The sequence below is a fragment of the Aythya fuligula genome, chromosome 4 (assembly GCF_009819795.1).
Source record: "Aythya fuligula isolate bAytFul2 chromosome 4, bAytFul2.pri, whole genome shotgun sequence".
Lineage (NCBI taxonomy): Eukaryota > Metazoa > Chordata > Aves > Anseriformes > Anatidae > Aythya > Aythya fuligula.
The window spans coordinates 4,291,742-4,306,430 of record NC_045562.1 but is presented as its reverse complement, the minus strand read 5'-3'; the positions used below and the strand labels follow the sequence as shown (position 1 = coordinate 4,306,430).

The window sequence follows — 14,689 nt, the reverse complement described above, 5'->3', positions numbered from 1 at the left end:
ATAATGACTTCATGACCCAGCAACAATTTCAGATTTTTCCTTTGCTGTAATTAAGAGAGGGTGGACAAAGAAAGGAGGAAAAAAATACCATCAAACAAAAACCAAAAAAAAAAAAACCAGCAAAGAAACAAAAACCCAGAAGAAAAAACAAACAAAAAAACAAACAAAAAACAGAACTGTTGTTCTCTCTGCTATCAGTTTTTCTTTTCCTTCCTTCCTTCCTTCCTTCCTTCCTTCCTTCCTTCCTTCCTTCCTTCCTTCCTTCCTTCCTTCCTTCCTTTCTCTCTCTCTCTCTCTCTCTCTCTCTTTCTCATATATAAGAAAGGGTATATATGAAAGTGTTAAGAAGTCTTTTATTTTTTTTTGGTGAGGAGTAGTGAAAATGTTTCATTTCTGATTTTTTTCCCCTCTTTACATTACTGTAGAGCTAATTTCCTGTGTAAGTAACGACACTGAATGTAGCCACGGTTGCCTTCAGACATCTAAAGGGCCTGTTTGCTTTTGTCCTGAAGGATCTATACTCAAAGTGGATGGCAAAACATGCACGGGTAAGTATTTAACATTTTTCTAGCTGTAGTGACTGCCAAACTCTGTTTGTTCTTGGCACTGAGAGCCAGAAGTAAATGATGGCATTTTATACTCATTTTGCACAGCTGTAAATGATTGTACAAGATAGGAGGCAATGGAATGTCAGGCTCTTTAAGTGCTGAGATGTGCAATATTCATCTTCATTTTTAATAGATGTTTCTTAGCAACAGCATCCAATATTTACAAGCCAAATTCTTTTGTAGTTTGCACAGACCAAGGCATCTCCCAGATGTTTGTTGCAGAAAAAATCTACCATTTATATTTGAGAGGAATCATAGGACAGATGATACAAAATTAAGGCTTGGGTATAAGCTGAAGACGACTTTATCAACATCACGAAACCCAGGTTCTGACTCACTCTAACTTGCAGCAATTTCATGTAACTACCCACAAATGGAATTTTTGCAGCCAGAGCATTTGGAGCAGTTCCACCTACTCATCTGTCATTCCACATTCCAGCAAGCTTTCCAAATTCAGGAAGCTGTAGGTTTTCAGTTGTATTTCTTCAATCTGTGGATCATGACAGCTCCATTGATGCCAGCCTTATGCCTTGACAAATCCCCTTCCCCTTTTACAACCCATACATGCTTTGGACTGCACTGTATACCTGGATTCAGTCAGTGTTGCTGTTTCACTGGGGACACTCCACTGCGTAAGTTCAGGTTGGCATTGCACAACCCCAGGAAGAAAGAGTGATTTCATTTCACACAAAATCTTGGCTTGTTGTATTAGAAAGTCACTGTATTTCATCATTTCGGCATCCTATCCTAATCAACTTCTGGGGAAGAATAGCATTGCCTGGCTGCTGCTTTGCATGGAGTGCAGTCTCTGATAGAATTTTTGTTTTATATTGGATGAGATTTCCATGGGACAAAGAGTTATCTGGGAGAATCAACACATGGAAGCCCTGGTCATATATTCCACTTTCTCTGCATTCTCAGCTTTTGTTATGAATTTTCTGTAAAGGCTCTGGACGAAGCTGAAATTAATTTGCTTTCATGTCACTAGACTTCTGCTTTCAACACGAGACCTTTCAAGAAACCTCTTGGTCACTGAGAGGCTTTACACTGTAGAAATCCTAACCAGAGTGGATCATTTTCTTGCTTATGCTTATGATTTTGTTGTATTTTTTTCTTAGGATGGCAAAGTTAAAATTTTCAAATGCTCTGTTTAAGGTTGCACATCTCCAGATAATGGTGGCTGTAGTCAGATATGTTCTTCTTTAAGCCCGTCCTCCTGGGAGTGTGCTTGCTTTCCTGGATATAAGCTTCAGGGAGACAGAAAGCACTGCACTGCCATAGGTCAGTATCTTGATATGCCTATATGTTACTATCATAAAAGCAAAAACATTTCAGAGGCTTTCAAAGTGGGTAGCATAACCAGGATGCATTTTTGTACCAGTTCTAGGTTTCTTTGTGAAACTTGGGAAGTATTTTTGTTTGGAAAAATAACCTGTTTTAGAAATGTGTTAGAACAAACACTGTAAGTATACAACTCAGTCTCCCTCACACGAGATTCTGTCCGTTATCCAACTTCTGCATTTCACTTTGAGCTCTTGTACAGCAGGGGTGTATCTTCAGTAGTCAAGTGGTTGTGCATTCAAATAAATGTGGGTGTAATTTCTGCCCAGTGACAAAAAGCTGGGGTTGAAGTGTCTACATTCGGAGAACAGGACAGGCAATAGGCTGTTGAAGTACCTTCCCTATAAGGATATTTCTCTCCCATTGACCCCAGAAAACCCAAGTATTTAACATCCATGTCTGAATTCCAGACCCATCAGTTCCTTCTGAGATAAGGTCAGACCCTGGTGAGCACCACGATATATGCAATTTCAGGAGAGAGAGGATGAAAAGAGAAGCTCGTGATTTGTTTTAGCAATAGGAGAAAAACTTTATTTGTTGGGAGACAGCAATTTTCTTGCTTTTAATGCAAAAACGCTTCTCACAGACAATAGATGGGTGTTCTTGCATTTATGGTGATGCTGTGAAATGCAAAGGGATGGCTGTCTTGATGCTAATTCCCTGAGTGTGCCATGCAGTGGAGGTAGAGACTGCCTTTATCACAAATTTTGAGGATGATCTTGGGCAAGACATTTGTCCTGAAAGCCTGTACACACATTTTTCTTTGTCAGAGGCAAGCAGGATATAGGGCAAGGGTATAGGGCGTTTCTTCTTGCTTCTGTTCCCCTTTTGTCTTCTACTGTTACCTGCTTACAATGCTAGCTTTCTGAGTTGAGAACACTTATGTTATATTTATACTGGGTACAATTAATCCCAAACTTGCCTTTAGCTTAGTTTTAAGAACAGAAAAAATGTTCTCTTGGGAAATAGTTTTAGACTGCCAAATTAACAAATTAAAGTGATGCATGAGGTTATCTCAGATCTGTGTGAGATTTAAATCTAGGATCCAAAGGTGATAAATCTAATACAATAATATAAAATACTACCAAATTCATTTTGTCCTTCTCTGTTATATGCTTAAGACATTTATCTGGCATTGGAGATGGGAAGATGGCTTAAAGTCTGAATTTTACTTTCAGGCTTTTAAATTTTCTTTTTGTTTCTTTGTTACATAAATCGCATCTTGGTTTGTGTGGTTATTTACAGTTTCACAGAGTCAAAGCTTCCATTAGCTTGCTTGGGGTTTGCCTCCGGTATTTACTATAGTTAAATGAGGATGAAATTAATTTGATCTGAAAAAATGTTCATGGTTATACAGAACAGAAAAAAAAATATGAAATAGGAAAGAAACAAACAAAAAAGCAGCACCCAGAATTTTCCTTCTTCAGTAATTAAGACATTGCTGATTATATTATTAAAGCGGCAAAAAGAACATGGAGTAGCTGTCTGCAGTAGCTGTCACTCCCACTCAGAGCATCCCTGTGTAGCGATGCAGAACAGAGATGACTTTGAACCTGGTGAGGCTAATGCATGTGCAAATTTTCACCAACAGGCCCCAGGCCGTTCCTGCTGTTTGCAAATGGCCAAGATATCCGCCGGATCAGTTTTGATGGAACGGATTACACAAGTTTACTTGACTGGCAGATGGGAATAGTCTTAGCTCTGGATTCTGACCCAGTGGAAAATAAGGTAAGGTATTAAAAATGAGAGGATTTTGAAGTGTTGCAAGGACAAATGGATTGGGCTTTCGTATGCCTTAACCTTTCTGCTGTCAGTGATCCAGATTACACGTTGTGCTGCGTGTTGCTCTTTTGCCTGTGCAGGAGCACTGCTGGTACAGGATACCAAACACTAGCTGAAGGGTTTCATCCTTTGCTTGCTAATTTAATGTGCTTTGTACATTGACATGGCTAATTCACAGGAAATTAGGACTTCTATATTCATTCATGACTTAAGTTTTGTGTGATTGATTGTTTCTGCCTTAGGATTTCAGTACTGTTTCCTGGAAATATACTGTTTCTTTTTCCATCGGGTAGCTGTAAAAACAACAGTGCATTTTGTTCTGTACAGCTCCTTGCCACAATCTCTGCTAAACCTAGATGCAATCATAACAAGAATTACATCCTTATGTCCCAACACTACTGAACAAATCTGCTGAACACTTGCTGGGTTTATTTTTCTTATGAAACGTATTCCTCATATTACAAGATATTCCTGTTGGAAAGAGGAGTCTTCTCTGCAGAAAGAGCTCTTTGAATGTGTGGCCACTTCCCAGTGCCATGCACTCTGCCTGCAGAGTTTGGAAGAAGAGCTCAGCTAAACTTTGCTAAACTTTATGTGGCAGATAGTCATTTTTTCCAATGGTGAGATTCATTTACACTGTAAAAGTGATTAAAAAAAAAAAAAAAAAAGGTACCGGGTGGTAAAGTGAAAGGCAATGAGGAGCTCAGTTAAGCTGCTGGAAATGTCTCAAGGCCTGGGTGGACACAGCTAAGCACATGGGAATGTCACCAGATCCACGTTACAGGAGAATCATTTCAGGCTCTGCTGGAACATGGCCACTTGCCCCTGAAACAGGGCCCTGCTGGGGAGCTCACAGTTGTTCTGCACTGTACTGAGTGTGAAAAAAACACTGCGGTGGCAGGGGAAGTGCACATTTGTTGCCCTGTGAGGTCTGCAGTGTGGAGGTGAGGGAATCCAGCAGTCCTGTCCTGGCAGTGCAGGGTCGAGGTTCAAGGTAAACTTGCTCTGCAAAGCTCTGTTGCTCCCATGGTAGTTAACTTAGCTGGTTTAAGGCAAGAGACTTCTCTACTGCTTCCTTTGGCCTCATGTTTTCTCTTTGCTTGTTACTATTTGCAAAGAAAGCCTCAGCATGGTTTTGTATGTGGTTCTGCTGTACAGTGTTTGGAACCCTCTGGATATCAAATACAGGACAAATTTACTTTTTTTCTCACTGGAAAATGTGAAACTAGTTCTCCCCCAGTATAAATCTTTTATTTTAACCCAAACCTGAGAAGGCTCCTCTGGAATAGTTGGGGCTTTACAGAATCAACACCTGGTAAGAAATGCAGATATACGCCGCCTGAAAGAGACAAAACAGAAGCACACTATATGACTCCCTTTCCCCTTCCACCTCCCTAACACATATACAGTACTATTCCCTCCTCTGACCCCCTTTTTCAAAAGAGCAGGCAGTGAAATGGTAACACGCTTCCTTTGGCTGCTCCTGCTTTTGCTTTCTCAGTGGTTCTTCATGTGAGGTAGCTGCTCACTACAACAAAACCATAGGATATTTAAGGGACTGTATGTAGGGCAGCCAGGATTTAGAGCTAAGCACAAGCAGCCTGTAGAAGTCATCCTGGCTGAAGGATATATGCCCTTTATTTGATCAGGGATCACAGGTTACCCATGCAGCTTTTCATGAATAAGCAGTTCAGGGAACTTCCAAGATGAAAAAGTTCTTTCAGAAGAGGAAATATGAGACAAGGAAAATAAAGCAGAAAGTGCTTTGGGAACTAATCATACATCACCTGTTATTTCTTCACAGATTTACTTTGCCCACACTGCCTTGAAGTGGATAGAACGAGCTGATCTGGATGGCTCAAATCGTGAAAAAGTTATTCAAGAAGCTGTAGATATACCCGAAGGCCTTGCTGTTGACTGGATTAACCGTAAATTGTATTGGACGGACAGAGGGTACAAGCTCCACTGTGCATTTATGTCAAAGCATGCCATAAGATATTTGGAATAAATGACTGGTGATGCAGGAATAGCTGAGATATCAAACTAAATTCAGTAACGCTTCACATTCTGACTGGATAGCTCTAATCTCCAGTGTATACAGTTGGAAGGCTCTCTAAAACTGAAATGCTGGAAGTTCACTTTGTCTGCTATTGTATTTTTATCTTTATCTTTCCAAGGAGCAAGAGTTTAGACTCAGCTGCAAGGAATCTAAAGCATGTACTGTATATATACATATATGTATGTGCAGATGCATGTGAATGTGTGTATACTCTCAGACATACACACTGTGTGTCTGAGTGTATATATATATAGATATATAGATATATTATATATACATATATACTATGAGTATTATTGCACTGAGTACATCTTGGACAGAAGTCAGCATTGTTTACAGCCAAACTCATGCCCCTTAAAGCTGATGGAGAGTCTTTGTCAATTATCTCTTATTAAAGGGGAATGACCACTGACAGACAGTATGACTTCATGTTTCAGTCGGTACCTAAACTTACATGTGGAGAGAGAGAACCAAAATTCACTTTTGATGAAAAGGCAGAGTCAGATAAGGACATGCAGTGATGACTCCTTGAAGAGCAGTCATGATGCTTCAGTATAACCCATATTTTATCAGTTAATAAAAGGTGATTTTAAAAGTCCCGAGTGCCTTCCCTCTCCTTGTTAGAGGTGCTGCTAGGCCATTTCCTTGCTGTTAGGTACAAACTTCTCTGCATGGTCATACTCCCATATAAAAGTGAAATGGGAAATTGTGCTGCTCACCTCCATAGGACAAGAGCCAAGGAAGGAGCCATGAATCTGTATCTGCCACTTTTCTTTTCACTCTCTGGGTTTGCTTGTTTGTATTACACATATATAGAAAATGTGTGTGCGCGTGTATATGTGTATGTAAATTTCTCCTTCCATCCTCATGTGGATTTTCTTGACATGGAAAGCTATAGGCTAGCTTTCAGGTAGAGGCTGATATTTATTCAGCAAGGTGAATTTTCTAGCAATGAGCCTATACAGTTTTCTGAAAAAAAAAAAAAAAATGGATTGGGGAACAGGCAACATAGGTTCTGTATTTGACTGCTGTAGATTAGATGAGTGATCATAAGGACCTTTGCTTCATTCCTCCCTGTAAAATAGATATGCTATGTAAATTGTCTGGAGATTTCTGGATGAAAAATGCTATTGAAAACAAAAATTCTTTACACATTTGATAATGCTATTTAGTTAGGAGCTGGTTTTCTTCTTGACTCCCTTTAAAGCTTAGATTAATCTATTAGTGATCATACTTCCAACTCATTATTTGCCCAAAATAGGAGAACTTCAGGTCCTTGGTAGAATAGCAGGTATTTTATCATCATGCCCTGGACCAGATAATGAAGCTGTAACATGAATTACTTGTAGATAAAACAACTGGACACTCCACAGCAGCAGGATTACTTACTGTCTTTGCAAAATTATTTATTATAGTTTTGTGCTAAATTAAAGCAATGCAAAAACTTAGTACATTCTGCCTGAGAAGGTAATTAAAAAGATATCAGGGAGGACCTAACAGTGCTCTGTGTGTTGCAGGAAGGCATGCATTGAAAGGAGCAATTTGAATGGAATGCAAAGAAAAATGATCATCTGGGAGGATATCTCCCAGCCCCGAGGGATTGCCATTCACCCATTTGTGAAGTAAGGAGTGATAAACGTGTTTAATTGTGTAATACTTAGGGAGGTTTCTTCAAAATGAGCACACCAGCCTTGCCCTTTTGGCAGACAAAAAATGCATTAAGCCTCAGGTTCAGACAGTGGAGTAATACGAACTGCAGTGCTTTATTGCTAGTTTTTTGTTGTGGTCTGGGACATGTTCATTTCCCATATAGATTTAAAAAAATATCAGAATGGAAACAGAGAAGGAAACATCACTAAAACCTCCTTTATTAGAGTGTTAATGGCAAAAGCAGCAACAATGTCCGTAATAGTAAAGTTCATACTAAAGAGGAATCTGAGACAGATGCAAGACTATCAAGAATACTGATCCCTGCACTGGCTACAGCAAAATTACTTCTGTAAACAAAGCTAAGCAAATCTATGGGTGTCCCTGTAAACCTGACAAAGACATCTAATGCCTTGGAAGGCTGGAATCCAAAATTCAAAAGCAATTTGTGGTTTTGGCTATCTATGATTTGAGCTGCTATCTTGTGTTGTTCCTTGAAAAATATTCAGTGGGATTCAGCATTCCTTGTGTAATACTGATGACTCTAGAGGGAGACCATGAGAAATGGGATTTTATTAAAATAAGAGGTGAGACTTGTTACCGTTTTTTTTTTTTTTAAACAAAAAAAAAAATGAGGACTGTTGTTTGCTTTCCATAGGTGGTGGGTAACTTGGGTTGTGTTTGTGCATTGCTGTCGTTCAGCCAAACAGCTGGCTAATGCAAGTCCTGTATGAGGAGTTGGTAGAAAGTGTGAGTTGTTTTTCAAGGGCTTTGTGCCAACAAACATAGTGGGGATTCTGCAAAAGTTATGGCAAATTTTAATAGATCAGAAGCTAATATATTTGCTGGAAGCACATACCTTTTCTCCCATGCCTCAGGCCTGCATTGTGCTGTTCTGATCTTCCTGCTTTGAAAGAACTCAGTGGAGCAGATGACAAATATTTCCTTACTGACTTCTTGTGTGCATTTTGTTTTCTAAAGGAGATTATTCTGGACTGAAATGGGGGTCCGTCCCCGGATTGACAGCTCTTCATTAGAAGGCAGCGATCGTCGAGTTATAGCTGGCACTGGGCTAGCATCTCCCAGTGGGATAACTCTTGACTACTTAGCCAACAAGTTGTACTGGTGTGATGCTAAGCTGTCGGTGGTTGAAAGTGCAAACCTGGATGGTTCTGATCGTCGAATTCTTGCACAGAATGATGTAGGTGAGGCTTTGAGGTTGATAATTACCTACTGCCCTTGTCGGTATGCCTGTGTGTGTGCTAATGTGACTCTGCACATGAATTACCCATCACTGGCTGTGCTTGCAACCCTGTGTTAAGGTTAATGGCATCACTTTATTTTCCATTCTGTCACCCAGATGACTTTTGCATATTCATTTTAGCAAAAGAACACCTTTCTAACACTCTCTGCTTTTACAAATCAGCCACTTAGCATTATACAGAGATTTCCTCTGCCTTCACCAGAGAAGTAAAAAGAAGGAAAAAATTAAAAACGTGTTTTGCTTGTTCCATGCATGACTGCCTAGTTTAATTCAGTTTTTGCAGTGTTTATTATGCCAGCGAGTTATATTGACGTAAACTGGAAGAGAATTGATCTTGGCCGTTAAGGTCCTTGAGCAAAGAACCTGCATCTGCACAGTGCTGAACACTGGAACGATTCTAAATACACAATAGGCATTGAATGGAAAAGTGATTTATGCAATATGCTGGTAGTTGTTATTTCTGATATTGCTATTGTTTGACATGTAATTGTGTTTTTTTGGAGCAAGAAAACAGAAGTATTAGCAATGAAGAACTGATGTTGTATCGCATTTTAAGTAAAACATGTTTAAGGATCTCATACATAGTAAATTAATTTCTGGAGTGGTTAATTCCTTTTTGTGTCTGACATCTCTTTGGGGACCAGACTTGTTTTGTAGGTGTACTTACAAAACATGGGCAGAATGAGGACTCTTGGCTCAATATCATGACTGGCATGGGTAGAAACTTCACAGTTCCTGTTAAGCTGATGCTGTTCTAGGCTCTGCTTTGTGAAGGACTGTGTTCATCTCCTGAGCCAGATGCCCCCTCACTTGTTTGGAGGTGTGCAGAGTGAGATTTTGGAGGGATTATGGAGTGTTCTGCAGTCCATAAGACATTGAGAGCCCTGAGCAGTGACTTGACACACTCCTCTTCCGCTGCTGCACATGCTCTGGTGTACACTCTGCCTTGCAGCTGACCTGTGAGGAGGACCTGGAAGCCTGCTGAATGTTTCACTTTGTTTAGGAATAGGACAGTGTCTTATGGGGAGAGAACAGAGAAGGAGAGCTAGGAGCGCTGGAGAACCACAGGGTACGGGAAAGGTGTAGGTTTTGGACAGTGATGCATGGATGACTGGAGGTGGGAGAAAAGGACATCGATGCCTGTATGGAAAGGAGTGAAAGAGAAGAAGTGAAAACCAGCAGGGGAGTGAGTTTAGAGAGGCAGAGAGACTTGATACCCTGAAGTTATGCTAAAGTTGTTAGTGAGACCAGAATTCAGCTTGTGTTCTCTGACAGCTTTACCCTGGAAGAAGGGAAAGCAGCACCTGTTCATACACACACTGCTGTAGCACCAATTTTACTACACCAGCTCCCTCTAGCGCCCCTGTACTGAGAATTCATTCAGTATAACTACATGCAAAATAAGATTAGTTCTGTTCTTCTCCTAACCCCATTTTTAGCTATAAGTAAAACAGCTTGTAAGCACTCGTCCAAGGCATTAAACAACACAACCATTCTTTTTATTTATGTAATGGCTCAGGTTTGCATTGTTTTGGAAAGGATTCTGCTTGCATGTGACTATTAACTCTCCTGTTCCTTCTATTCCATTAATGACATTGCACTTTTTTTTTTTTTTTTTTTTTTTTTTTAATCCTTAATATATTTATAAGTGGAGAGTTTAAGGAATTCCTGGTCAAAATGGGGTGTTTTTTGTTGGTAGTGCAAGCTATAGATCCTCTGAATGTGAATGAATGTTTGGACGGAGACAATGTGTAGATCTTGGACTAGTTGCTCAAATTTAATGAAGAGCTAAGAACCATGACCAGTAACCAAGCACAGTTCCGTGGAGGTGGCGAAGTGCTAGCAGAATAAAAATATGCTCTTAAACTTAATACTTAAGAACATTTAAATAATGTCTTAGAACTTTTCTTATGTAGGATTGTGGTATTTTATCTCATTTGTAGTTTATTTAAAATATACCAACGCATACCATTTCTCCAAGGTTCTAATTTATCAATTTAATTTGTTTTGTTTATTAGCTCTGTTTTTTTGTTTTGTTTTGTTTTGTTGTTTTGTTTTGTCTTTCTAAAAACTAATACCTTTTAGGGTCTCACATTCATTACTGAGGTTAAATATCATCTAGTTGACACCTACATCCAAATATAAAAGCACTAATCATACCATCATGTGTCTAAAAGACATCTGTAGATTTCTAGTGCAGATAATGTTAGGTTACCAAGGAAAAATTGCTGTACTCTGTACTTGGGGCCTAAACAGGTGTCTAGATTCCCTTAGTAATTAATGAAAAGTAAAGAAGCTTCCCAAATGATCTGCTGCATCCTATGATTTGTATCAGCTGCTGCTGTTAGCTAGCTGACAGTGGCTAACAAGTCACAGCCTACTGCTGCTAGTGGGCTGAAGTAAGGAAAATGAATTTCCCTCTTGAATTTTGCTCTGTGATGAATTTGCTAGTGAACGTGCATGGTTATGTGTATATGTGGACCTCTGTCTTGCCCTTGCGCGTGCTCTTGGCACTTGCAGAGAAGACATACTGGCATACTGGCTACCTGAAAGCTGCCCGTGGAGACATGTACATCAGCAGCTCTGAGCTGGGCCTCTTGTTGGCAGAAGAGGGAGACACTCCACTTCTGAAAGAACATCCCCAATGCTACTTCAAGAAATTATGTCTGAAATAGAAGCATGCTGTGGGTTTGGTTTGGTTGGAGGTCACCAGCAGTCTAGAGAATGGACTGAGCCAGGCAGGTATTGCAGTCTCCTCTGCTAAGAGCATGAGTGATGCCCATGGTCCTTCATTCATGGATGCTTATTCCTCCCCATGAGACATCAAAGTAGAGAAGCCACTGTGATAGAAGTAGATACTGATTTTATTTACGTGGTTTCTTATGTGTGTTCTACAGATGTGGAAATGAAGAATCTTATTTCTTTGTAGGCCGCCCCTTTGATGTAGCAGTGTTTGAGGATCACCTTTGGTTTTCTGACTGGGCTAGGCCATCACTAATGAGAGTGGACAAGAAGACCGGCCAAAACAGGGTACGTCTTCGAGGCAGCATGCTGAGACCCTCATCAATGGTTGTAGTTCATCCTTTGGCGAAACCAGGTATACTGCAAAAATTAAGCAGTCATTCCCTTCCAGCCTCCTCTTGTTCACTGATGTCAGTAGAATAGATGTTCTCTTGTCCTTGGGAAGACAATAATTTTTTAGCAAGTGGTTCTTTAAAGGCTTCACGTAGCTCTGCCAGCATTCACTGAAAGCCTCACCTGGGCATAAGTCCAGGAATACAAAAAGATTTTATGCATTTATAATCACGCTCAAGAATATACACTGACCAATTTCCACAGGCCTACCACAGTCTTGTAATTCCTATTTATCCTACTTTACTAGCACCCCTCTCATGCATGAATAATAACAAATGACATAGGGAAAGATTTTTGTAAGATACATTAATTTGGGCCAAATTATTTGATTTTCTGTTGGGAACAATCTCCCAGTAAGCAGAAAAAAATCAAGTAATTCAATAGACCATGACAGAGAGAAGGTAATCATGGGCTCCCTATGTCCTTGTAATGTTCTTTCAGGGAATGCTAGGACTCTAAAAATTAAAGGAGGGATAAATAAGGAAATTAAAAAAAAAAAAAAGTGATACATTTATTAGATGAAGGGTATGCAAATCTGCTTTCCTGACAGAGGGTAGGTTATAACATTTATACCTTACTATACACATCTATTTTTAATTAAAAAACAAATAAACTAGAAAACTTCTAGTTTTTGTCAGTCCTTATTGTTTTTCCAAATGCTCCAACTTGACTGAAGAATCCACTTGTTAAATTTCCTGTTTTTCTGTGCTAGGGACAAATCCTTGCCTTTATCAGAATGGAGGTTGTGATCAAATCTGTGAAAACAATTTTGGAGTTGTCCATTGCATGTGCCATCCAGGATTTGTGAAAACTCAAGATGGAAAAACCTGTCGTGCACTGGATGCTTCCAACACAACAGCAGGTACAATCCTCCACTTCCAGACAAAGGTCCCTTTAAGGACCCTGGCAGATAACACTGAAAAATATTCACCTTGTTCTAGAAAATGAATGAGAGCTTCTCTGAAGAATTATAATATTATGTATTTTCCTTTACAGTCATTAGTTTCACACTGCTGCTTACCTTCTTTTTCTTTCCCTCCTTTCTTTTTTTCCTTTTTTTTTTTTTTTTTTTCATCTCAAGGCTGAATTGTTCAAGCTCTTTGACATAACTTTCCTATGCATAGATGGTGTCACTTTCATATCCTTGATTAGGATGTCATAATTAGAACAATGTCTGACTTTTACAAGAAACTTCACAAGCTCCACTCGTAAAACAGACAGCTAATTGATATGATATGGCTCAGATGTACGTCCCTTGAGTTTGTTTGGATGTACATACTACAGGAAGAAGAATAGAGCATTTGATGAAGTGATAAAGCTTGTGTGAGGGTAGAAATTGCTTTACTCTTCCTATGTAGATCTGTCGGAATGAACCACCCCTTCCAACTCTGTCTTTGTACTTCTGTGTTTTTGAACCACAGCCCTGGGCTCACAACTGGCAGCTCTGCTTCTGCTGTCCACCTCTGTCTCCTTCCTGTTGCCAACAGCTGATGCACTGGTTGTTGTCTGAACATGCCGCTCCTTCCTGAGGGACTGTTGCATCCAAGATGCTTTTTCATGAATGCTTTAGTGTGTTCACCAGAAGCAAATAGAACAAATCTCCTGTAAGAAGCACTGGGGTGTTGTTCTGGGGCAATACCATGTAGTCTGACTATTTCGTTTTTCCCTTGACACTGTTAGTGAGAAAGATACCTGCAGGGCTGACATGAGTTGCCTTCCTTTTCCTTTGCATTTGAGAAAACCCACCCGTGAGTGTTTTCAGGAATAATTTGAAGCCAGAAACAGGCTAGACTGGGAGGAAACTTTTTTATTTTAAAATGAAACCACTGTGATTACTGGAAAGTAGATCATAGAGTCACTGAAAATCAAAATGTTCGTTCAGTAGATTTAAATAGTCTGTGTCTTCTTTTTCTTGTCTTTTTCAGGAAGTATCTCTGTGCAGAAGGAGGCAGGGCCAGTGCCAACACCAGAGACCCTGCTCCAGAACACACGAGGCAATGCAATTTTCAAGGATATTGACAGTGGGGAAAAGAAGAAAACCAACATTTTGTTGATGGCTGAAATCATGATATCAGGTAGAGTCTGATGATTTCCTTCCTTCAAATAGAAATTGTAGGTCTCAAAGGAAGAAAGGCTCAATGTCAAGACTGATGGCATTCATTTTACTCCTCTTACAACTTTGGTCTATGTAATTGTGCCAGGTAGAACTGTGTTTGTTTGTTTGTTCCCGTGTTGCTTTGCTTTGTCAACAAAACTTGTTATTATTATCCAGGCCTAAAGAACAAACATTTCTATCCTATAAAAACATGTGAAAGTCTCTCCTTTACAAGTATGTTAAATTCCTCTGAAAAAAAAATGCAATAAAACCTTTTGAATTCTACATATGTTCAATGACACTAACTCATAAAATTGTACAATAGGTTTTGCATACAATATTCAGAAATCCCAATACTAAATGACACTTCAACTCCGTCTATCCAGACAAAGACAACAGCCTGATGATTGTAGTGGTTTGTCATCATTAACCCTGGAGAGCTATACTTCAAACTAAGACCCTATACTCTGTTTTTTTTATTGATTTTTTTTTTTTTTTAATATAGTACCTTCTTTGCTCTGTACAAATACATTTTTTATCTTTGTGCTATAGATCAAGATGACTGCACTGCACTGGAATGTGATGTCAATGCACAGTGTGTTTTGCTAGAAGATGGTGCTGTGTGCCAGTGTTTGAAAGGATTTACCAGGAAGGGCAAATCATGCTATGGTAATGAAAAACATAAATAAAACCTTCAGGAAAAATGTAAAAGTGGGAAGAGAAAGAAAATCTATCTTTTTTTCACATTGGCAGCTTTG

At 39.5% G+C, this 14,689-nt stretch overlaps 1 protein-coding gene across 2 annotated transcripts in view; it reads left to right on the top strand.

Moving 5' to 3' along the window:
- EGF (epidermal growth factor) overlaps window positions 1–14,689 on the top strand; it is a 58,647-nt gene that overhangs the window by 26,931 nt on the left and 17,027 nt on the right. For both annotated transcript variants that reach the window (XM_032186084.1, XM_032186085.1), the window contains exons 9-18: window positions 426–548; window positions 1,764–1,889; window positions 3,541–3,677; window positions 5,536–5,684; window positions 7,308–7,412; window positions 8,419–8,642; window positions 11,631–11,798; window positions 12,549–12,698; window positions 13,762–13,911; window positions 14,484–14,600. In XM_032186084.1, coding sequence (XP_032041975.1) covers window positions 426–548; window positions 1,764–1,889; window positions 3,541–3,677; window positions 5,536–5,684; window positions 7,308–7,412; window positions 8,419–8,642; window positions 11,631–11,798; window positions 12,549–12,698; window positions 13,762–13,911; window positions 14,484–14,600 — 1,449 coding nt within the window. The remainder of the gene's footprint in view (window positions 1–425; window positions 549–1,763; window positions 1,890–3,540; window positions 3,678–5,535; window positions 5,685–7,307; window positions 7,413–8,418; window positions 8,643–11,630; window positions 11,799–12,548; window positions 12,699–13,761; window positions 13,912–14,483; window positions 14,601–14,689) is intronic.